The sequence below is a fragment of the Boleophthalmus pectinirostris genome, unplaced genomic scaffold (genome assembly GCF_026225935.1).
Source record: "Boleophthalmus pectinirostris isolate CB_2022bp ecotype Guang Dong unplaced genomic scaffold, ASM2622593v1 HiC_scaffold_2, whole genome shotgun sequence".
NCBI lineage: Eukaryota > Metazoa > Chordata > Actinopteri > Gobiiformes > Gobiidae > Boleophthalmus > Boleophthalmus pectinirostris.
Genome location: NW_026571152.1, coordinates 32006274 through 32032317, shown reverse-complemented (window position 1 = coordinate 32032317; position 26044 = coordinate 32006274). Strand labels below are relative to the sequence as shown.

Sequence of the window (26044 nt, the reverse complement as noted above, 5' to 3'; positions counted from 1 at the left end):
GACGAGCCAATAGCGTTTCCCTCCACCAGTAAAGTTACACAGTGCACCTTTAAATTTCAACTTACGCCTGTCACTATTTTGATATATTGCTGAAAAGACACAAACGCCAAATGCCATTTTCCTACTGACACAAACTAGAGCAAGATTTCCCTCCAAAAAACAATTCTATATGTCCTGGATTGATAATGAACATGAGCCGCAATAAATAAATAAAACACTTAATGTATCATAGAAGTTATTTACTCAACCCTCTACAGCTCAAATGTAACAGAAAAAAAACAAAAAAAAACTTCACCACAAATACAAAGGAAAAGTTCCCATGATAAATATTAATGTTTCATCCATCCAATATTGAAGTCCATATAGTAACTATGGTGACAGGTCTATTTCAGCCCTCACTTTATTATGTTTAATCATGTTTTTATACTTTAATTGAATAATAACCTATGGCATTTCTCTGGCAGAAGCTGCACTACTTGCTTGATGTTGCTTTGCCTGGAAAGTTTCACAGTAGAAATTAAACGTTGTGAAGTGTAAAAAGAAATAATTGATTGAATGCAAAAATACATGCATAAGTCTAATACAATGCTGTCAATCGTTCCAGGCAACGCAATAAGATTATGGAGACAAGCAAGTGACATGCTCTCCATCAGAAAAGTGATGTAGTGTATCTTGATTAATCTTTATTCTACCATGTTTATTTATTTTATGTATTTATTTAAAACAAGGACAGAGCACAGAATACATTGATCTCCAAGAGAAAAGATGTTCAAACTACTTTCCATCTGCAGTCCTTGGGCAGGTACAGAAGAGATTAAAGAACCAATTTACAAAGAAGCACCTCTGACAACATTTCATCAATAGCAATGTCTCCTAAAAAGTGCACTATGTAACGTTTTGGGTGGGTGTCTGTCATCTGCTTGTTTCTATGAATATGCCATTGTTCTTTCTGGAATGTTCCACAGTATGGCACTAAACAGCTCTACCTTATATTTATTCAATTACAGGTGGATTTATAGCTCAAAAATACCTACAAAAACATACATTCTGACTGCGAGTGGGGTTGCCTCTTCACAGATCTGACCTGTAACTAGGTCTGCTTTAATGTCCATGACGATAGAAAGGTTTAATACCTAGTGTCTTAGTATTCAAGACTGATCTTGGCACCGAGACTGCTTTTTTATCGTCTTGGGCTCGTCTTGGGCTCGTCTTGGGCTCGTCTTGGGCTCGTCTTGGGCTCGTCTTGGGCTCGTCTTGGGCTCGTCTTGGGCTCGTCTTGGGCTCGTCTTGGGCTCGTCTTGGGCTCGTCTTGGGCTCGCATTTGGCCTCGCATTTGGCCTCGCATTTGGCCTCGCATTTGGCCTCGCATTTGGCCTCGCATATGGCCTCGCATTTGGTCTTGGTCTCGTGGTCTGACATGCGATGAGTGCGATCATATTTCATTACGGCCGGTAAATGTCCAGAGGCTGCTAAATATCACTACAAAACCAGTAAGATAATCTAATCGTAAATCTTTGAACTTGATAAAACCCACTTCATTCACTTTAAAGTTGTTTTCTGTAAAGTGCCAATGGAAGTGAGATTAAATACGGTGTTCTCAAACTATGGGCCAGGGTCCAAAAAAGGAGCGCAGAATTTAAAAATTCAGCTTAAATGAACATTAACCAGATCAAATGGAGATAGATTTATAAAAACATTGATATAAATGCACCAAAATAACTGTAAAATAAAATAAAATAAATGTAGGAAATGACAAAGATGGTCTTGATTTGGTCTCAGTGTGCCATGATCTCAGTCTTGTCTCGGTCTCAACCTTTAAAAGTTTTGGTCTTGTCTCACTCTCAACCCTCAGAGGTCTTGGTCTCATCCTAGACTCGGGACCCTGTGGTCTCAGACTAGTCTTGGTCTCGATTAGTGCAGTCTTGACTACAACACTTTTAATACCATACAGTGAAACATTCCTGACAAAGCAATAACGTCTCCACAAAGAAAAGCATTTGACGGACCCTCCACCAGAAAAGTTACACAATGTACCTTTAAAAAAAACGACTATCCAATTCGTCATTAAACATTTAAAGCAAATCGAAAGAGATTCAGAACCTTTTCAAGTGAGTCCTGGGTTGAGAAGGAACCACTTTTCTTTATTTGTTAGGCAAAACTGCACAAACCAGACACTTTATTGCTGTAAATGTACCAACAGTTATGCCATAATTCAACAAATGTATGTATAAAAGCAGAGAAAGACAGCCGTGTTCCTGTTGCTTTTAAAACTCCGTCGTTTCAAATAACACTTTCAGACTGGAATACATAATTTCCACTTGTGCCGATAAGCGCGGAGCTGGACGGACCATATGCAGCACTCCAACTCAATTTCAGCGTTACCGACTGCCAAACTGACACCCACACTGTGCTCTGGGCTGTCCTCAGAAACAGCACTGGAGAAAACAGCTACATTCATTAAGCACCAGTGATGGTCAAGGATCCTCTGGAGATGGAGAAAATCATGCTGCTACATTACAGTGTGTGATTGCAAAGAAAGCGAGTGAGGAGACTACAACATGCTGGGAGCAGACTCACTTGGCCAGCCAGAACCACACGCTTTGACAAAACTTCATAAAGACGAGCAGATCTGGAGCTGGAGCCGTCTCCCTGATGTCAGAGGCTGTGATTGACGGGCGGATCAGCCGATCAGAGCGAAGCATGGTCCGTTCGCATCAAAAACATACAAGGATGGGACAAGATCTCCTGACATAAAACTGCCACGATTGTGCACACATAAGAAAAATGATCTGATGAGATTTTTTTCTCCATTCAGTCTTCATTTAGATTGGACAAAAATAGTCTACAGTTACAAAAAAAATAACATTAAATACAAAAACATTAGACCAAAACTACAAATAGGATCACGTTTTATACATAATGTCAAAATCTTGTCTCATTTTGTGAAAACTGTGTCTCAAAAACCTCTAAAAACAATCAAACAAAGCTGCTTAAACATAAAAACGGGGAAAAACCTTCATAAAGAACTGAGAAACGGCGTGGATTTTTGCAGAATCAACAATCGAAGCACCAAACTATTACTTATCTCGGGTACAAGAAGTTATAAATTTTGTTCTGAATGATACGAGAATATTGGAGAGGAGATGTCTTTCGCATTTGAGAGACTTGAGATACTGCAAATTAGCAGCTGTGGTTTGATCCTGTCAAGTTTGTACGGAGGATTTTCACCCTCTGTTGTCCAATTTTAGTCCCTTCTGGATTCAAACAGAATGTAAACGGGGCTGGCTGGTCAGGCAACGGATCGGACAGCACCTAATCATTCGCGGAGGTGAGAAGGAACAGGAGCAGTGACAGTTTACAGAGGAAAACTTGCAGAAATAAAATGCATTGTAGGCAGAACTCCCGATACCAAGTTCAATCCTGATCAGATGCAGCTATGCTCTGTCAAGAGATACAAAAGCTTCCATTTATAGCCACTATTTTCGTGCAGCGAGTGAGGCAGTGTAATCCGTTTTGAAAATAGATGTTTTGAATTGCTCTGACCTTGACTTTATCTGTTGTTGAAAAAGCCTAGTGGGTGTTTCACATCCTAACCACAACAGTAGAGCGTATAGAGAAAATACAGTGACAACTACAGTACCCGGAAAGTGCTTCAAACACTTGGAGAAGCAGTACAAACCCATGCTTTTTCTTTGTTAAGAGGAAAATAAAAACAAAAAAACTATGGAAGCAATTATGGATTATGTGAAATTACGCACGCATCCTGATAAAACAATAAAAAAGTGTGGTAGATAACTGCATTAAATAAACTGAAATGAAAGCTTACCTTGCAAGAAATAAGCAAAACAATACAAATACTCAAAGGATAACCAAACTTAACTAGGAAAACAAGTGCCCCAGTAGCTTAAATCACTACACTGTGCAAAAACGCTGCTTGCAAATGCACAGATTCTTCCACAGATATGTTTAGGACTTAAAATATTCCTTGCTACCCACACTTTTCTGGAGAAGCAGGAGCAGGTGTCGTACCGTAGCGGTCCCGATCACACGGACGGAGCTTCATGCCTCCACATCGTTTCTTCTCCTCTTTCCTCTGCGCTCCTCCGGGTGAACAACTATTTTCTTTTTGCAAGCGCTCTGAGAACTTTACATCAAGCCGGTCAGCGCGCTTTGCAAATGAAAATCCCCCAAAAAACGCACGACTGCTATCCGTGCACGCCCATCATCCCCAAAAGTGTCGGTGGAGACAACTATCTACCTTCGCGCAAAAAGCGTGCCCGGTTTGCACGCGGTTTCATGTTCAAACGCGTCGCTTTGGAGCAGATCTTGTTTCTTTAGTCGCTTCTGGGAGTTTGCACGTCTGAAAGCGTCGCCCTCTGCAATAAACGAGACATCTGACGCGCGCACAATAAAGAAATGATGAAGGGCTTACGTGCCCATAGTACAGCGGCTTCTGACTGGACGAGGGTGACAACAAACTGCCACAAGCCTTTTCTCCAGGAAATACGTCACGTTTAAAAAGCAGCGGTAGTAGAGAGCGCTGGGTTTAACTACCAATGGAGTCCAGAAGGGCGGTGTTCTGTTTTTAGTGTCCTCAAATAATTTATGTTAATTAAATAATCACTAAGCCTTTGTTAAGTTTCTGCAGAGGTTTTGGGCTCTGGTCGTAAAGCTGTGATGTTCAGCAAATTTAATGTTATGATATTACTCCTCACCCTGGGCCATAATTTATGTATGAAAGCATAATTTGGTTTTCTGCTTCAATTTCCAAATTTAAAGATAATTTACGTTTCTGTTTCATTTCCTGCACATGTTTGACAAAAGTATTTTACTTTTCATTTCCAAAACCAAGCGCAAATCTGTTGTTTGAGCAGTGTACAGTTGTATAAATCGGTGTTCCTGTAAAAGCCATAATAAGCCGCTGTTTCTTTGTGTGAAATAATGAAGATGTCAGGAGAACCCGTGAGTGAAAACACGCGCCCCCTGTGAAGCACGCGCGCGGGTTTGTTATCGAGCTTCTGGCTCCATCTCGTGGCCGTGAGGGGGAAGCACGGGTCCCTGGGAGGTCGGTCTGACTCGCCTGCTTCTACACCGCCACAGCCTGGAAGAAGTGAAAACAGCTCGCTTTCACAAGCTAACACGGACCAAAGTTATCCCGGAATAGAACAGCACGCATGTGCTGTCAACCCGGATGTAGATATTTTTCTACGCGTCCAGTCCCCATTTTAACAAGTTATGATAAAGATTCGTGAAGAATGAACCTAGTGACCTAGCACGGGTCTGAACAAAGCCGTGTCGGACCAAACCAGTCCAAGCCGGGTTAAACCATGGAGCATGAGGGCTGAACGCCGCTGTCAGTCCTCAGGGAGCGCGCTGGTTTGTTTAGGAGCGGTTTGCACGGGGAGACTAACGCCTTAGCATTAATAGGTACAACATTTTACCTTTTAACTTGTAAAATATGTATCACCATGACAACTTGTGCCGTTTATCGGCACGTTTGTCATTCAGAGTTTGACGTAAAGCTCAGCACTCTTGTTTATCTCTGCAGAGCACGTGTGAATGTCAAAAGATGGACTTTCGCAACAAAAAGCACGAGCGGGGCAGTAACTGGACAGACCCGGAGATAGTGGAGCTGCTCCAGCTGTGGTCCGATGACACGGTCCAGCTGGAGCTGGAGAGCTCCCTGCGCAACCAGCGCGTCTTTGACCGCATCGCCCGTGCGCTGCAGGAGAGGGGCGTCTACCGCACCGGGGACCAGTGCAGGGAGAAGATCAAGAAGATGAGACTGGAGTACAGGCGCATCAAAGACAACCACAAGACGCGCTCCTGGAAGTTCTTTGATGTCATTGACAGAGTGCTGACCAGCCGCCCGTCCATCACCTACTCCTCTTTAGGCGGCACTGTCGTGGCTCAACACGTGTATCCGAACCAGGGGGGCGCAGAGGGCTACCACACCACTGTGCCCGCCAGCTCCTTTGGGCCACCCTCCACTGGGGGCTTTCTCTTTGGTCACCCGCTCAAACAAGATGCTCTAGACATAAAGTGTGAGAATGTGGATGAGAGTGTTGTGAACTCCAGCCTGGCTCCTCCAGAGATGTACTACGGGTCAGGAGATGACCAGGATGATGTGCAGTCTGTGACCGGGCACGAGGAGGCAACAGGTCAAGAGGAGAGACCTGTAACTCCAACCATTTCACCCTCAGGTGGTTTGCCCACATGTCCTACATTGTGTGGGGGAGGTTTCATACAGTGGTTTCATTAAATGTCAGTTCAGATGTATTCCTCAGTAGTAATGGAGTCTATTACAGTCATTACACAAAATTCACTCTTGTGAGTTTTAAGTCATGATATAATGTTACCTCATCAACAACATACATGGAGTTGTGCTTTGTTTCATTTGTGCATTTTTCAGTAATCCTGGTTTATTAGTCTGTCTACATTCCCAAACCTTACAGTATAAATGTGAAATTCTAGGGCTGAAATTATCCAGATGACCCTTGTGAAGCACTTCCTGTATTACCACATGACATTACAAAGTGCAAGAAAGTGTTCTCCGTTTGAGAGAAGAACTGAAAATGCATTGTCTGCGTGTTAAACATGTGAAAATGAAACAAAACACCACTCCAGCTGTGTTTTTGATGAGGAAACAACATTATAACATACTTAAAGCATTTGTCTGCAGTAGGTAGCACACTTTATTTAACAAACAAATAAACTTAAAAATAAACTTAGACAAACTTTATTCATCTGCAGGTGAGGGAAATGACTTAAAATATACAAAACACACTAGTTAAATGGGAAGATGATAGTAATAATACAGGTAAAATAATAGCCAATATAATAGAAAAGCCACAGCATTACCAGTAAAGATTTGACAAGTAAAACATATGACCAGTGATGGGAAAAATGCTTTGAAAATGTATTTAGTTACAGAATACTGAATACCTGCATGGCCCATGGTACTTAGAATACTTTTACACAGAGTTGCATTTTACATTATAGTGTAAAGACGCCAACAAAGGATTTAAAAAGTGCTTCATGTTGGTTTCATCGTTTCTTTCACTAACTGTAGAAAGAAAAATCAAACATATATTCACCACAAGAGCAGTGTTTTCTATTTATGTAATTTGTTTTGTGCAGTTTGAAGCCTATCTGCAATTTATTCCTTTGAGTTTAGTAAAGTAACTACACCACCAAATGAAAGAGAAACTGTACCAGAATGCAGTTACTCAAAGTTAGGATTCAGAAAACTAGGAATGGGATGAGACAAAATTTCCACAAGACGAGACAAGAGACACGATTGGGAACGAAAAAAAGACTTTATTTTAAGATTTTAACATTATTCCTTATGTATAAATTTCATGATTCAGTTTGATTTCATGTTTTTGTTTCCGCTCTAGTACTTTCTTTTGGAACTGTAAGAGGTGCATCTCATCAATATTCAAATTTCTTTGTCTAATCCAAATGTAAACACACCCACAAGATCATTTTTCTCATGTGTGCACGATCTTGTGGTAGTTTTGTCTCACGAGATCTTGTCCCATCCTTGCTGCCTACGTATTCTCGGTACATGTATTCATACTTCCCAACACCGCATGTGACTTGTAACTTTTTCTATCCGCAGGTTTAAGTGACGTGAACTCCTCGTGCTCGGCCACAGGCACCCGGGAAGGCTCCGTGTCCGAAGAGCGCCACTTCACCGAGGCTCCTTACTACACCTTATCCAGCGTGAGGCCCAAGAAGCGAAAGGGGAACGCTAAAACCAGAAACAGCAAAACGAGCTCCGCCGCAAACCACAGAGGCCTGGACCGAGCCTTGGTGAGCTTCCTGAAGTGGCAGCAGGTAACAGAGGAGCGCTTGTTGTCTTTGGAGGAGGCGCGTTTGGAGAAGGAGCTGCAGGCGGAGGAGAGGAGGCAGCAGAGGGAGGAGCAGAGGGCGGAGAACGAGAGGCAGCACGAGCTCCGCCTCTTTAGCATGCTCACGGGGACGCTGGGGGGCGGCCAGGCGAGGAGCGACGGCCGCAGAGGAGTCATCGCACGATCCAGGGATGACATCGAGCACATCTGTATCTCAGCTGCGTTCAGAGGAGATGGTTTCTAACACTCAGAGTAAAAAGACGTCTGACAAGCCACATGAAAGTTTAAAGAATGTAGGTAACAGAGCACAGAGCGGGTACTTGTCCCACAGAGGGAACACTATCCGCCAGCACCAGGGAATTCTCCAAGAGGGATTCCTACAGTATGGAATGGACAAATATCATGAGACTGAAAACCCCAATGTAAGTCCGCCAAAAAAGTTACAAAAATACACATGAAGCTGTTCAAAGGGCCTATATTACACTATTTTCTGATCTGTTATAATCAGGATTCCTACAGTCATGGAAATCCTGGAAAAGTTATGGCGTTTTGTTAAGTTTTCATTAGGCTATTATGATTATTTACGAACGGATGCGCCTTTTATTCAAAAAAGACGACAATAAATGCACTGACAGTATTTTGAATGTTAAAAAACTATAATCCCAAACTATAAGGTGAGTGGAAAGGAAAACATTTCATATTTAGGCCTAAAAGTCTGATCAATTCGACACATGTAGGTGCCGTAAAGTCATGGAAAATTCACTTTAGCTCATGAAAAAGTCATGGAAAAGTTTTGAATTTTGTCAGAAAAGTGGGAATGTTGTTTCCTCATCACAAACATACCCAGAGTTGTGTTTTGTTTCATTCACACAAATCCTGCATGTTTAGGGTGAAATCTTCTCAGAACAGAAAACAGATTATGGGGTCATGTGGTAATACAAGAAGCGCTCCACTGTGTTTTTAAACCCCATAGACGTTCGCTAGAATAATTTTGGTCATTTCAGACCTGGAATTGCCAATCTCTACTGAACCAAATGAAGAAGTTGAAAAAACTGAGGCACTCAAAAAGTACAAAATAATAAAAGCTTTTAATACCAAAGGGCAGATAAAGTTAAAATCATGCCAACACGTTTCGTCCCTTTGACTTTCATCAGAACAAACTGTCTGTCTGCCATGTGGTATTAAACTTTTTTAATACTTATACTCTAGCTTTTAATTATTTTGTACTTTCTAAGTGCCTCAGTTTTTTTCTACTTTGTATTTGAAACTGGCCCACCACACTGAAGAGCACCAAAAGGACAATTCTGCACAATCTCTGTATATCTAAGTAGCACTCCTGCCCCCTAAAGTTTTGTAAAAGGGTAGCTATTAACTTGAAAACTACCACTACATGACATCACAAGGTGGAACAGAGAGTTTTGAGCTTTGGAGATGTAAGGCAGACTAATAATGCAGATTACTCAAACATGTGTGAAGGAAACAAAACACAACTCTAGGTGTGTTTCTGATGAGATAACAACATTATAACATGACTTAAAGCAGAGGTCACCAAACTTTTTTCTCTGGGGGCCACATTATCGCTCCTGACTGTGATGGAGGCCAGGGTCAGGTCGGCCGTATAACAGAACTGTATGACCCTGACGACGCAGATTATATTCTTCGAAAACCCGCTCCACTTTCTTTACATAACAGAAGTTTTCATACTTTAACACGAGCCATTTGGCTGTCTTTAACGGCACTACAGAACTCTGCCCGTGCGTTTACTGTCACTGTTTGATCTCAAGTTTGTCAGGTGACGGAAATTTAGCAGCAAAAGTAAATACGTCATATAATTATATAAATATAAATACTTCATATAAATATCATTTTTTAATTGACAAACTAAAAAAAATACAAGATGCCGACGTGTTATTATTTGCCAAAAAGTAATAAAAAAAAAAAAAGGCCATGACAACTTTTGAGGATTATCTCATGGGGCCAGTTCAAGTGGAGGGGGTCAGAGGGGCCGGTCAAAGGGGCGTGGAGGGCCAGAGTCAGCCCGTGGACTTTAGTTTATTGACCCCTGGCCTAAAGCTAACAAGAGTCAATTCTGTGTAACAAGTCAATTTTGTGTAATATGGGCCTTTTAATAATAATAGTAATAATAATAATATGTTTTTTCTATCCTAGGGCATCATAAACCTTGGCACGAGTGAGAACAAACTATGTTATGACATCCTGCTTAAGCGCGTAAGAGAAATTATAATCTATTAAAATCAATGTATCAATAATGAATGAGTGAATAATATGAATAATAAATTGCTCGCACAAGTAAATAAATACATTTTTATTTGCAGCTGACCAAGCCTGATATGCTGCTTATTAACCCATCCTCACTGCAGTATGGAGACTGGACGGGACACCGATTGTAAGGTTTCATTATCTGATCTGTGCTCACTTTCATAATGACGTACATGAATAATTAACTTGTATTATTATCTGTTGTTTTTAGTCTGAGGGAGGAGGTGGCGCGATTCTTGACAGACTATTGCTGTTCTCCACGCCCACTAAAGGCCGATAATGTGAGTTTTAAAGGTCCTATATTACGCAAAATTAACTCTTGTGAAGCCATGTTATAATGTTACCTCATCAAAAACCACAGAAAATGAATCACATCGCTACTGCGTGTAGGTGGGGGAAAGAGCATAACACATGAGATCACACCAATAAAAGGTCACAGGGGGGCTAAATAAAAATCCCCATTTATTACAAACTATTATTTTAAGAGTGCAGCTGTAAAGAATATATCATTTTTGTATATGCAGAATTATAGGTTGCATTAAAAGCATTGATTAAATACGCTGTAATTATGTGGCTGGCACTTATTGTTGCCGTAATTTAATCCTATTGTTTGGTGAATTATTATTCTTTACCTCTTAAACATGTAATATTAAACCTACTGGCTTTGTGTGTGTGTTTGTACTTATGTGTACGTACTTGTGTGTGCAGGTGGTGGTGATGAACGGCTGTGGTTCTCTTTTTTCGTGTGTTGCCACAGTGATCTGTGACCCTAAAGGTAGACCGCACTACACCGCATTGACGTAAAAGTATTTGTACCTAAGCTCGTCATGAGGAGTACTACAGTAGATTGACTTAGCGTTCAATATATGAAAGCTCAAACAATATATTTGGGGGCTCAGTATTTATCGTGTGTAGATTGTATTTTTTTTTTTTTTTCAAATATTGTTATTCATTTTCAGACTAAAATGTGCACATGAACAATTGACCACATTAACATAGGTCAACATATAACCAAAAAAAAGAAAAACAGGCCCTGTGTTGATCTTCTTTGTAAAAGTGGTAGGGTTCCCACGGTCATGAAAATCCTGGAAAAGTCATGGAAATTGAAAGTGTCATTTTCCAGGTCTTGAAAAGTCATAGAAGTTTGTAAATTCAATGAAAGCTTTGGAAAAGTCATGGAATTTTAGTATCTCTTTCAGGGTTTTATGATTATTTCCCAACCTATGCACTTTTTATTTTGTTTTGTTTTAAGAGACGACAATAAATACACTGACAGTATGTTGAATGTTAAAAAACTATAATACCAAACCATAAGGTGAGTAGAAAGGGTTAACATTTCATATTTAGCCTTAAAAGTATGATCAATTCTTCACATGTAGGTGCTATAAAGTCATGGAAAATTCACTTTGGGTCATGAGAAAGTCATGGAAAAGTTTTAGTTTTGAAATTTTGTCAGTGAAAACTCAACTGCTTCGCCTGTATTCAGCCTCACATCTTACTATAGGTAGTTTTATGTATTTTAGCATGTTAGTGTGTGAGTGTGTGTGTGTGTGTGTCTGTTTCGTTTGGTTGTGTCGGGTCAGACAGCTGTGGAGGTTGGGTTGGTTGGTGGAAGGAAATGTGGGCTTGTTTTTAATCACTGCAAAGCACTTTGTGTTACATTTTTGTATGAAAGGCACTTTATAAATAAAGTTTGACTGAGTGAGTTTGAACCATGAAGTGGGTAGAATTGGGGTATTTTTGTTGAAACATGATCAGATTTGATCTGTAAACGGTTGAATAAGTGACTTCTATGGCTAATTATTGCTTCATTCTGCATTTGTTACAACTCAGACCTTTTGAATGATACTGTCTATTTAAAATGGTTTACTGGAATTATCTTGCATTATTGACATTGTGTCAGTTGCATAAAGTAGTTTCAGTATTTCAGAATTTATCGTAGTGTGTCTCTGGAGCAATATATCTTACTTCAAAATGTGTTATTGTAGCCTTTTTGCACCACCTCTGTTATGTAGTTATTTAGTTGTTTGCTTTTGACAGATGCCATTCTCATCCCCACTCCATTCTACGGTGTGATCACGGAGGACCTGGAGCTGTACGCCGGCGTTAAACTCTTTCACGTGCCTTTGGACTGTGAGGTACTGAGACCAGTTATGTTTTGTATGTTATAAAGCAGACAGGATTTACAGGTCCTATATTACAGAAAATTGCCTGTTGTAAACTTTAAGTCATGTCATAATGTTGTTGGAGTTGTGTTTTGTTTCATTCACACATGTTTGAGTAATCCTTTATTATCAGTCTGTCTACATCTCTAAAGCTCAAAATATTCTCTTCCACATTGTGATGCCATGAAGTAGTAGTTTTCAAGTTAAAAAGTACCTTTTACTTTTACTTTATTTCAGTAGAGATGGGCAATTCCAGGGAAATTACAGTGTTTTCAGTTTCAGAGAAGAACACAGCCAAAATATGCATGCTTTAATATGTTGTTTTTATCTTTAAAGGAAAATGAAAGTGGCTGTAGACCGTTCCATCTCACTGTTGACAAATTGGAGGAAGGACTGAAGAGAGCAAAACAAGAAGTAACTTCTGCAAATACTTTACTTTAAAAAGTTGTTTTTTGACTTTTAACCTCTATTAATACCTTTAATTAACCTTCATTGACTTTGGCAGGGAATTACAATCCGAGGTGTGATCCTGATGAATCCACACAATCCTCTGGCTGAGATCTACACTCACACAGAGATAACTGCCTTCTTAGAGTTTGCCAAAAGGTAAAGTTCTGTATATTTGTGTGTTTTAGTGGTATTGTTTAGTGTTATGGCATTAAAATGTGTCAATTTTGATACTATAGTAAAGGCAAAATAATCAGTATTTATTTTGAAACCACAATACCTATCCAGGACAGGTCAGTACCACTTAATTCATAATTAACAAATCGTTTATAAAGAATGATTTAGGCCTAGCGTCTATTTCATTAAAAGTCTGGGTTAGAAGTTAGGGTTAAGGTACTCAATAAAGGTCCTATATTACGCAACATTGACTCTTGTGATCTTTAAGCCATTTTATAATGTTACCTTTTCGAAAACGTAATCAAAGTTGTGTTTTGTTTCATTCACACATCCTTTATTATAAGTCTGTCTTCATTTCCAAACCTACCTTCTACCTTTAGTTCAGAGAGAGTAGAGGTTGAAATTTCCAGGGCTAAAATCATCAAAATGATTCTAGTGAAGGTGTGTGGAATTTAAAAACACAGTGGAGCACTTCCTGTATTACCACATGACATCACAAGGTGGAACAGAGTGTTTTCTGTTTGAGAGAACAACTCAGACTGAATATGCAGGATCTGTGGTTTTGACATCTGTGAATGAAACAATACACAACTCCTGGTCTGTTTGTGATGAGAAAATACTATAACATAAATCAGAAAATAGTGTAATATAGGCCCTTCAAGTCACTGTTTCTCAAAATCTGAGTCGCAAGAGATTTTTTTTGGGTCGCCTTATCACGATCTGCATGTAGGTCGGCAAAATATAGATGTACAGACTATTTTGTTCCAATATTGCTGGTTCAATTGAATGTTGAAAAGACAAAGAAATGGGCTACATTTAATGTCCAAATAGGCGACTTTTGTTGCTGGTTCAATTACTGTTTTTCATTGTTTAAAACTCGAGTAATACTATTTGTTCAGAGAGACACGATCACTCAGTCAACAATAAAATATGGTCAAATCCACCTTTATTTTGTGATTTACGAGTAATGTCTATTGACTTGAGTTGCGAAGGTTTGTGACTTTTAAAATATGAGTCCCCAGAAAAAAAGTTTGGGAAACACTGCTTTTAAGTAGTTGCCAAACTTGAATCATTCTTAACACACAACTTGTTCATTGTGAAATAAGTTTTTCTTCATGCTTTAGGCTCTCACGCTCAAGACTCTTAAAAGTGTAGTTATTATAAAGTGAGACTTGTTCAGATAAGGATCTAGTATACAGTATATACAAGTTTTAGTACTCAATTAGTATCTGGATATCCGTTATTTTGTCAGCTTAATCTGTTTCATCCAGGCCCAAAGTGCCCTTTAACACTGTCTATAGCGCAGCATCCATCGCGTTTACACTCTTTGTTTTATGGCCCTGTGCTCTGACCTGTGTGTGGAATAACAAGTGGTCCTGATGGAGTTTTATCACCTCCCGCTCTATTATGGTTAAGTGCAGCCATGTGCCAAGAAGTGTCCTGCACCAGCCATTGTTTACTAAATGATCTCCCTCTAGTGAGAGCTGGGTGGGCGCTGAACTGTTGTAACCATAAAGCACAGGGCTTTTATACGGACAGTGAGCACAAAGGGTCCATTCTGGGGTTAGATTGAATGCCCTTCAAATTTGCAGTATATTTGTGTTTTTATAGCGAAGCGTGTACTTTGACACTTAATTTTCCTAATTGATACTTTTACAGGATTTTATGTGTGAGAGACTTGATGGAAAGCACGTATCCGATCAGCTGTTGTAGTTCCAGCTAAACCATCTCTTTCTACTGCAAAGTAACACTTGTTTTTTTATGTCTTATTCTTTTTATGTTCCTCTAGAAATGAACTCCATGTCATTGTGGATGAGGTGTACATGCTGACAATCTTTGACGAATCTGCAGTATTTTCAAGTGTCCTTAATCTAGAAAGGTAAAGTAGAAGTTTAAGATTAACGCAGCATTTAAAGGTCACATATTATGCTGTTTTCTGATCTATGTTATAATGTTGTTTCCTCATCACAAACCTGGACTAGTGTTTTGTTTCATTCACGCATGTTTAATTAACACACAAACTTTGGAATCTAGAATCATTTGGATAATTAAGGTTAAAAATAGGTATTAAATTGAAAACTACTGCTTCCTGACATCACAAGTTGGAACAGAGGTTTTTTTTTTTTAGCTTTGGAGATGTACACAGACTAATAACAATAAAGGATTACTCAAACATGTGTGAATGAAACAAAACACAACTCCAGGCATGTCTTTGATGAGGGAACAGCATTATAACTCGGCTCAGTTATATTGCGTAATAAAGGAAGTTTAAATACATTCATAACCATTCTTGTTTTTATTATTGCAGTTTGCCCGACCCTCAGAGGACTCATGTGATGTGGGGGATGAGTAAGGTAAATGTTGTGCAATACTGAACATGACTCTAGTGTTACAAAGTCTAACCCTCTATACATGTGTTAAAGGTGCATTGTGTAACTTTTCTGGTGGAGAGTCCGTCAAATGCTTTTCTCCGTGGAGGTGTTATTGCTTTGTCTGGAATGTTTCACAGTATGGCATTAAACCTTTCAATCTTCTTGACCAAATCAGATCAACTTACAGGTCATTTCTGTGGAGAGGTAACTGCAATCACAGGTATTTTTGATCAATAAAACCACCTGTAATTTAATAAATGAAGGTAGAGCTGTTTAATATCATACTGTGGAACACTCCAGGCAGAGCAATGACATCTCCATGAAAACAAGGTGATGGACCCCGAATTGAAAAGTTACATTATGCACCTTTTAACATACACAAACCCAATACAGGTTTAGAATTTAACATCCCATATTATCCTTGCTGTGGAAGTTACAGTCAAGCCTATCTCAATATCTCCAGATGTGTCCCTGGGCGCCTGCTGCTCCCAACAGGTTGCTGCAGTCTGGCAGTGTCAAATGCTGATGACAAATTTTCCTATGGGGACAATAAAGTGTACCTTGAAGGTCTTATATTACACAAAATTGACTCTTGTGAGCTTTAAGCCATGTTATAATGTTGTTACTTCATCACAAACAGACCTGGGTTGTGTTTTATTTCATTCACACATGTTTGAATAACCATTTATTATTAGTTTGTCCACATCTCCACAGCTCAAAATGTCCTATTTTACCTTTTGATGTCATGTAGTGGTAGTTTTCAAGTTAAACAATCTACCATTTCCCTTTCGTTCTGTAGAGACAATTTGAGGGCTGAAATTATCCAAATGATTCTAGTGAAGGTGTTTGGTGTATAAAAACACAGTAGAGCACCTCCTGTATGGAACAGAGTATTTTCTGTTTGAGAGAACAACTCAGCCTAAATATGCAGGATTTGTATGTTTAAACATGTGTGAATGAAACAAAACACAACTCCAGGTATGTTTGTGATGAGGAAACAACATAAAGATCAGAAAATAAACAGTGTAGAATATAGGCTCTTTAAAATTACTTGTTTTGGGGTGAGAGTTAGACATAAATCTCGTATAATCTTATATAAACTACAGCCTTAAAATGATTAACCCTAAAAACGATTTTTGTTCTTTTTTGTGTACAGATTTTAGTAGTAGTAGTAGTAGTAGTAGTAGTAGTAGTAGTAGTAGTAGTATCGTACTGTATTATCATGTATTATCATGCTGTATTATCATGCTGTATTATCATGCTGTATTCCTATGGTGTGGTGATGGTGGTGTGGCATTTTGTCACCTCATAAACTACATTCTTGTCTCTTCCAGGACTTTGCTATGGCAGGCATCCGTATTGGGACTCTGTACACGGAGAACTCAGAGCTGGTGGAAGCTTTGGCTCAACTCGGCTCTTTCCATGGGATCCCTGGACCAACACAGCACCAGGTCGCACAGCTGCTGCAGGACAGAGGCAAGTACTTACGATATTTACTTTACTTGTACACATACATTGATATTATGCCTTATTTGACACCAGTCTCTTGCTGTTTTTGCTACTTATTTAGAATATATTATTATTTATATGTTTGCTCTTTGTAATTTCATGTGTGAGAGACTTGTTTAACAGCGCAGATCCTGTTGTATTTCCAGCTAAGTCAGTTCTTTATCGTCATATTGTGTTTGCATAAAGCACAGATTAAAGGCAAGGCAAGGCAAGTTCATTTGTAAAGCACAATTCGTACACAAAATATTTCAAAGCGCTTTACAGAACAAGAAAGACTAATAAATCCCCAGACAGAGCAGAGCCTACGGATATTGGTATTGATAACGTCAGCTGTAATATAACTCTTCACATTTTGTTACTTGTCTAGAATGGATCAACAATGAATTCCTGCCTGAAAACAGAAGCAGGCTGAAGAGCTCTCACAGTGTGTTGACAAAGGAGCTGAGAAGTTTAGGAATTCCGTTCTTGGACAGACCTGCAGCTTTGTTTGTGTGGGCCGACCTCAGGAAGGTAAGGCCCATTACAGTTACAGGAAGTAACTGGAAGTAGTTTGGAGAGTGTATATTTCTCAAAATCAGTAGTATCCAAACTGTGGGGCTCCCTCTAGTGGTATAATGATTCCTCTGCATTTCTAACGCTTCCTTAAAGGTTGTATAGAGGATTTTCGTTCCTTGGAACAAGTTTGTCCTTTTTCAAATGTTGCGCATGCGTGAAACCACCCCCCCTCCCCTTCAGCTCCCTACGTAGAAATGCCTCCTCCTTACACCAGAAACAGGTTTGTTTCTAGAAAACAAGTACTCATCGCTGCACATGACTTCTAAACAACTAACTACAGTGTTGGTTAGGCAAGGCGGAGAAGTGAGGAGCGGGGGGGGAGGGGGTGCGCGGACATTTGTGAGGAGTGAGGAGGAGTGAGGAGCAGCGGGAAGAGCGGGGCGGGGAGCGAGGAGAGGAGAGGGGAGCGGTGCGCGGAGATTCCGTGCGCGGAGAAGTGATGAGCAGGGAGAAGAGCAAAACGGGGAGCGGGGAGAGGAGCAGGAAGGGGTGCAGAGAGGGGTGCGCGGAGATTCAGTGCGAATGAAGCTACTACTACAACACGCAGCTGCAAGCGGATTCTTTCTTTGCATTGAAAATTACGTTTTCAGACATAGGATATCGCATTTGTGTCTTGAAAAACGTTTGTCTAGCTCTTGGAAATAAAGCACGTTTTCATAATAAGCAGAAGTGACCTGTCCAGGAGTAATTTGGCGACCAGTGCGTCAGTCTTTAGACCCTGCGTCTGCTTCAGTTGCGCCATCGCTGGAATGAATCTCCAAGAATCACCTTAGTTTGGCTTTGCTGCTTTTCCCCTTGTCTTCTTCTTTCAGCAACCTCAAAAACGGACTTTCTTTTGGGGCTAACTGCTCCTGAATTCTTTTCTGCCATTGCAACAAACTTTGTGCTAACTGCGAGGAAGATATAGGTCAAAAAAGCCGCTAAGAACTGTTGCGTTGGTGGAGTAAACAGCGTCTGTGCGTCTTGCATCTGTGGACTGCGTGACAGTCGTACGTAAACCACGTAATGGCAGCGCGCAGGCAAGTCAGTTACGCTAGAAACGTAGGGAGTTTGATTGACAGCCTGTCAACTAACAGATAACGAGGCAGTGTCGTTATCTATTGGCAAATGTTTAGCCCCACCACGTCCAGAGTTGATGAATTTTTATTCTCTTTTTCTTGGTCATCATAATTACAAGGCTACTGCACCTCTATAATGCTATCATTGACAATTTGAAAAAAAAAAAAATCCTCCATACAACCTTTAATTTTGGCTCACGTTTTTAGTTAGTTTGGAACTGCTGCAACTCGTAGAAGTGGAACAATAACCGAAATATCACAATATCATATGGTCAAAAGTGTCACAATAATATCATGAGCCATCACAATATATCAAATTACAAGTCCCTTTGCTTAAATTCAATGTTATGGTGCAGCAATAGTTTAAAAAAAAGTTTAAGTGCAGACCACATGAGGAAATAGTGTTAATAAGTTTTAGTTCTTTGGATGATGATAGAACCAAAGTCTTGTTAAGGCATTTAAAAAAGAAAAAGTTTATTCACTCTTTTGTTAACCCTCTCAAAATATTGTAATAAATATTGTACCGTGAGATAGTCAGGCTGGCGCCACCTAGTGCCTCTGCTCAATTTCATTCCTCTCCAGCAACTAGGTCAGGAATTGGAATACACTAGACGGTTCGCTGATTGGCTGGTGCATGAACGTGCACTTCCGGGGTTTTTGTGAAGAGCCATATATTCTGTGTTGGCAATGATTCGAGGATTTAAAGCCAGAATAAAGAGAATGTTTGGTGAATTTTATCAAGGAGAAAGACGTTATTGCCCTTCTTCATGTGGGATTTGGGAAAGGTTTAATATACCAGTTAGTCCCTTTAGCGGCGCATTACATACATAATGACCAAATAGCAGCGATTGGTTAAATGAAAAAAAATTACCCGCCTACTGTCGAGTGAACGAATTCTTGGAAACCGGCTGATGAATCAGGCTAACCGTGAGATGCATATCCTGAAAATATCGTACTGAGAGATCTGGGTATCGTTACATACCTAGTAACTAGAGATGGACTAATTCAGCTTTTTCAGCTTCGATACCAATTCCAGTAATATAGCTTCAATTGTCTGTGTCGGTTTACTTCCTCAGAACCAAAATAAAATAAGGTGTGATGGGTGTGAGGTCCAGCTGTGATATGGAGCTGTTATTTAGCTTTACAGTAATTACAGAACAGCTTTGTAAAAATAGAAATTCAAGCATTCTAAGAATTTCTGCCCTAGTTTAGACCTGGTATAGTCCTGTTATAGACCTGGTGGCACTAGGTGGGTCAAATACTTTCATCAGGTGGTACTTGGTGTGAAAAGAACCAAAGAGAACCACTGCTCTAAATGAGTCAATTAAAAAAATATAGATATTCAAATATTATATTAGGACATAGGGATGATATCCAAATTTCATGGTACAATATTATAATGATATGCATCTCACAGTACGATATTTATTTCGATATTTTTGAAGAGGCTAATATAATTGTAGATGGGACACTTTTTTGCTTTTAAAATATCTTAACAAGATTTTGGTGTGAATTAGTAGCATCAAAATCACAAGAATCCATGTAAAATCATATTTCTTGATGTTGTATGCAGTGAAATGAATTATGGGATATGTAGTTCCCTATGTTTATAAGCTGTTGCTACGATAAAAGCATGCAGTTAAGCAAAGGAACTTGTGATTCGAAATCTTGTGACAGCCCACGATATTATTGTGAAACGATACGATATCACAATATTTCAGTTATTGTTACATCCCTACTAGGACACTTACTATATTCATCGGTTTATTTCTTGCAGTACCTGAGAGAGTTCACATTTGAGGATGAGTTTTCTTTATGGAGATGCTTCCTCAGACACAAAGTGGTGCTGAGCTGTGGCCAGGCCTTCTCCTGCTCCACGCCCGGATGGTTCCGCATTGTGTTTGCAGACCAACAGCGCCACCTAGAGCTCGGTCAGTGTTTAATGTGCCATGTGTCCTTCTCCCAGTCTTGTCAGATTTAACTTCAAAACACTGATTATTTGCACATCTATGCCCCATTTTCCAATTTAAACACAATTACACTTTGTTAAACTTCAGACAACATCAATTTTCTTTTTAAACTGCTTATAGATCGGGATAATAGTCACTCATTTGTGCTGCTTTTCAGGCTTGAGGCGATTTAAAGACGCGTTGAAAGAAATCGAAGAGACACAAGCTTGCCCCGGTTCCAGCTCCATCAAAAGGCCCATTGAGGAACATGGAAAATTAGGCAAAACAGATAACGGCGATTCCAACAATTCTGCATTTGTAAATTCTCTACCATCTCCCCGATGCAAATCACCAGACGCTTTGAGAGAGAACGGGACGCCTTTGGCCAGCGACAGACTGGACGATCTCATTGGTACACTGCGGAATCAAATGAAGGCTTCTGATTGGCTACAGAAAAACACGCCAGAACTTACAGCTGGGGACGACCCGGAGATTCTTGATGGATTTCAGGCACTGCTACAAAGAGCCAGGAAGTAAGCTAAAAAGAAGAGGATTTACTTTTTTTTTTTTAAATCAGAATGTCTCTTAAAGCTGCACTAGGTAACTTTTCTTGTGAAGGCTTTGTCATTTGCTTTTCTCCATGGAGATGTCATTGATCTGTCTAAAATGTTTAACAGTATGACAGTACAGTGGTCCCTTGTTTATCGCAGCGTTACGTTCTAAAAATAACCCGTGATAGGTGAAATCCGCGAAGTAGTCAACTATATTTTACAATTATTATATCAGTTTTAAGGCTGTAAAACTCCTCACCACACAATTTATACACTTTTCTCAGACAGGACACTTACAACACTTTTTGAATCCTTCTTAAAACTTATTGCTGCAGTCGTCCTTTTGTTATTTTCGTCCTTTATGTAACAAACCGAAGATTCATTTATTCTGTAATGGAGCCCTACAGCGCAGAGTCCTGCACAAGTCCATTTTTGGAGACCCGCACCCATGCAGTACAGCACCACACCCGCCAATTAACCCGAGATTATATCAAGCTTTTGCGCTGCCTATGCCACGGACTGAACCAAGACTAACCCAGGACTAACCCAGGACTAACCTAGAACTGATTCCAGGACTGAAGAGGAGGACTAAACCAGGACTGAAGCAGAACAGGACTCACTGTCGGGACGGGCTTGGAGGTGACCGCAGGAGAAACTGGTTCAGCTCCAAACCTCACGTAGGTAAACGCAGCCATTGCCCGATTGCGCTTTGCGGACACCCTGCTTCAGTGTTCTTTCTCTTAAGTCCAAGATTAGTCCTGGTTTAGACCTGGTTTAGTCCTGGTTTAGTTCGGGTGTAGTCCTGGTTTAGTTCTGGTGTAGTCCTGGTTTAGTCCCGACCTGTCCATGTGTAATTACTACCCGCATGCATACCGGCTCGTAAAATTCCAGAACGTTAAAACCCGCCCGTTTCAGCGACTATTTGCCCGTACCCGACCTGGTGCAGGACTCTGCTACAGCCGCATAACTTCTCCCTTCTTTCATCGTGTCCAGAAGTCCAACTTTTTGTGCAATGGTTACATCTTCCTCTGTCTTTTGCGTGCGACCGCAGGAGCATTTGTCGGTGCAGAACGTTTCATCGACATTGTGGGTTTTGTTGGGGAGAAAACTTGCAAACATACAGGACTTCAGAATCACACTGCAAGAGATCGAACATTTATTTAAATTTGGCAAATTGAATGCATTCTGTACTGTACGGGAGACATGGCTCGGAGGAGATTGGCTGAGGGATTGTAGACCATTGTCAATCAATCAGGACGTAGAGGGTAAATGGTAAATGGTCACATTTTTCTATAGCGCTTTTCCACCTTCAAGGCACTCAAAGCACGGATGGAGGGGTGGAACATAATTTGCGTCCATACTCTAAAAATTGCACACAAAAAAATCTGTGAAACAGCGAGATGGCGAAAGGTGAACCGCGATACAGCGAGGGTCAACTGTAAACAGCTTTGTTTTACATTTATTCAATTACAGGGTGTTTTATAGCTCAAAAATATCTAGAAAAACAGGCGTTTGAATGTGAGCGGGGTCGCCTCTCCACAGATCTGACCTGTAACTCGGTCTGGTCTCCATGAAGTTAAAAAGGTTTAATACCACACTGTGAAACATTCTAGACAAAGCAATAACATCTCCATGAAGAACTCAGTCCACCTTTAAGTTTGCTGTTGTTTACTCTGAAAAGACTCTTGACACGAGGTCAGTTCTGATCGCGTGGTGAAGTGAAGAGGAGGAAGAATAACCAAAGGCGGAAAGAGAGATATAAAGTGACATAAGTAGATAATGAGGCAAGACGGGCTGCTTTAATGTGGGATTTTCAAAAGCGAACTGTCAGATGACCTTGCTATTATACTTTTTAAAGAGAAGGATTTCCGTTTTATTCACAAGTAGGGCGGCACTATATAAGAAAAATCTACTTTTATGGCTGTTGGCAGGTATTTCATGTTTTTGCACTTTGAATTAAATAACAATTAGACAATCTCAATAGTCACAATAACACATGTTTTATCACATATCCTGACAAAATACTGTATGTAAATTTGATACTTTTGTTTGTCTATTGGCCGATATTTGGACTTTTTACCATTTTGGTCTTAAAGGTGCATTGTGTAACTTTTCTAGTGAAGTTTCCTTCAGATGGTGGAATCAAAATGTCTATATTGTATCGTTTAATGTGATGATACAGAATCGATATTGGGCACTGCTGTATCAATATATCGCCAAGAGTATTTTTGGTATATTTGACTAAATTATTTTGTTCCAGCTACAGTTTTGTTGCTTGTTTAGAGGAAGGAAACTCATTTATGCAACACATTTGACATTTTCACTGTTTTGATGATTAAAATGGGTGTGTTTCATATTAACTTTGCAAAGGAAGTCGTTTAACAAAAATGTTAGTGTCACTGCCAAGATTTAGCCTTTATTTTTTATTGAACTGCATCGAATTGATTTGAAATATTTCGTATCGAGCCGAAAGTGCACTGTATCGAGGTATGTATCGTATCGCCTACTTCTTAATGATACTCAGCTCGAGTCTGGAATATTTCACAGTGTGGCATTAAACCTTTCTATCTTCATGGAGCTCAAACTAAACCAGGTTACAGGTCAGATCTATGGAGAGGAAACCCCGCTCACAGTCAGAATGCCTGTTTTTATAGGTATTTTTGAGCTATAAAACCACCTGTAATTGAATAAATGTAAAGCAGAGTTGTTTAAAGCCATACTGTGGGACATCCCAAGCATGATAAAATGATATATCCATAGAAACAAGCAGGTGACAGCCCCCCAACCAAAAAGTTACATATTGCACCTTTAAAGCTCTTGCCGATAGGTCTGTGGTTAAAAAAAAGAGTGTTGAGGGTGAGTTTGTAGTAAATTTAAAGTACAGAATTTAAGGAAACTCAAAATCGGCACCCTATATCGACCCTAAAATATCGGCCATTTCTCTGGATTTTAAACCGTATTGGTCGACATCAGCTATGAAAAAATCTCTACTTTTGTTGTAAAGACTTGAAATTATATTGGTGGAAACTGAAACTGCCCTAGAAGTTTTTGTTTATTTTTCAGATTTACAGAAGACAATGGATTTTATTATTCTTATTACATTTGTTTACCTTGTCCACACTGCTTTTTTTAAATTAAATTAACCAGTGAAATGTGTTTTATATTGTGCTGCCCTACCTTCAAGTGCTAACATTACCAAATGGAAAAACTTGACCAAAATTGTATTAAAACTATTTTGTATCATACGCCTTGTGCCATGACGCACTTTATCGTTTTGCATTTTGTTCCTCGGATTTGTTTTGTCCATGAAATCTCAAAATACAGTCGCATTCATGAGAGGAGTTGTGTGGTTTTGTGTACAAAGATTAAAGGTTCACTGCGTAACAATGGAGGATCTGCCACCTGCTTGTCTCCATGGAAATGTTAGTGCTTTGTCTAGAATGTTCCACAGTACAGATTAAATTGACAAGCAGTTTACAGCACTTTACAAGTCAGAATTTGTGTATTTTTGAGCAATAGAAACCTGTAATGAATAAATGCTAGATGTATTTTTAATGTCATACCATGGAATATTTCAGACAAAGCAATAACATCTCCATGGAGACAAGTAGGCAGCAGACCCTCCACCAGAAAACGCACTGCACCGTTCAGAGAGTGCAAATAAGGGCATGGTGCATTTCGGTACAGTGGGCTTGTTCCATGACTCAAAAGGAAAGTGAAGGTGGTGTTATTTTACATGACGTGGGGAAATCTGTGACAAACCCGGCCACAAACACCATATAAGTCCAAGTGTTCCCCCCTCAAATCAAAATACTTCCCCTACTTGTAGTGAAAGTGGGTTGCTCGGCTCAGATCCAAATTTAGAAGCGTGTTTCTGTTGTGAATAGGCCCGTCACGATAATCACTATATCAACTTATCGCTGGAACTTTGTCATGGGTGTAAGTTTTTACCATATAGGTGGGATTTGTTTTTAATTTTTGTTATAATATGACGATTTGTGCTACAGATGGTTGAAAAAGTAAAGTTTTTGGGTGATTATTGCTTCATTCTGCTATTTATTTGCTGCAGCTCATGTCTTTTAATGATACACTTTATTTTAGAATGGTTCACTGCCTTATTGTTTTTCCATCAGTGGCATAAAGTAGTTTCAGTATTATTGTTTATCTCAGTATATCTCTGTAGCAGTACATTGTGTTTCAGAACTTGTTATCGTGACAGGCCTATTTATGAATCTTCATCTGCTCAGACTAATTAAAATCCAGGATGATGTAATGTCTACAAAAATGATCATAGATTATATGGGCTGTGAAGAGCAAGTGTGAACAGGACAGATGAACAAATGAGGAAAAAATTAGAAAAAAACAAAAACAATCTTGGTTTTGACTTAAAAAAGACAGTTTTTAAGAAAATATAGGTTAACAAGAAACCAGGTACAGTATGATTTTTTTATTGTTTTAAAACAATACAGAGATTGATCATACATTTGTTGCTTTAAGCTTTTATCGTTATTTCAGATTCATAAGTTTTACATTTTTACTGTGAACAGGACAGTGTAGGAAATTAAAAACAGTTTTGAAATGATGACAGATAATAAGAAAATAGGTTAACAACAAACCACATACAGTATGATTTTCTGTTGTTTTAAAATGAAATGAAAAGAATGATAATACTCTTGTTCGTTAAACTTTTATTGGTATTTCAAAGTTTTACATTTTTAGTGTGGACAGGACAGTGTAGGAAATGATCAACAAGGAAAAAAAACAACTTTTGAATTATGACAGATGGTAAGAAAATAGGTTAACAAACCAGATGTTTTTTATTGATTTAAAATGAAATGCAAAGAATGATAATACATTTATTGGTTTAAGCTTTTATTGTTATTTCAGATTCATAAGTTTTACATTTTTAGTATGAACAGGACAGTGTAGGAAATGATAAACAGTTTTGAAATGATGATAGATAACAACAAACCACATACAGTATGATTTTTTTACTGTGTTAAAATGAAATGCAAAGAGTGATAATACATTTGTTCATTTAAGCTTTTATTGTTATTTCAAATTCATAAGTTTTATATTTTTAGTATGAACAAGAACAATGTAAGAAATGATAAACGAGGAAAAA

At 39.3% G+C, this 26044-nt stretch overlaps 2 protein-coding genes across 4 annotated transcripts in view; one reads left to right on the top strand and one right to left on the bottom strand.

Annotated features, from left to right (window-relative positions):
- furinb (furin (paired basic amino acid cleaving enzyme) b) overlaps positions 1 to 4464 on the bottom strand; it is a 178246-nt gene extending 173782 nt beyond the window's left edge. The window contains exon 1 of one of the 3 annotated variants that reach the window (XM_055155839.1): positions 3997 to 4464. The gene's annotated coding sequence lies outside the window, so the exon portion shown is untranslated. The remainder of the gene's footprint in view (positions 1 to 3996) is intronic. The other 2 variants (XM_020931132.2, XM_055155840.1) reach the window with 2 other exon arrangements.
- A 652-nt stretch (positions 4465 to 5116) lies between these two features.
- Positions 5117 to 24257, top strand: accs (1-aminocyclopropane-1-carboxylate synthase homolog (Arabidopsis)(non-functional)). Its single transcript, XM_020931147.2, is given in 17 exon segments — positions 5117 to 5427; positions 5549 to 6203; positions 7625 to 8015; positions 8017 to 8278; positions 10026 to 10085; positions 10193 to 10263; positions 10348 to 10417; positions 10845 to 10911; positions 12177 to 12274; positions 12638 to 12715; positions 12807 to 12907; positions 14715 to 14804; positions 15234 to 15279; positions 16632 to 16773; positions 17174 to 17316; positions 20197 to 20350; positions 20547 to 24257. Coding segments are annotated over 16 exon segments (2766 nt in total). The 5' UTR covers positions 5117 to 5427; positions 5549 to 5569; the 3' UTR covers positions 20906 to 24257.
- Positions 24258 to 26044: the final 1787 nt, after the last annotated feature.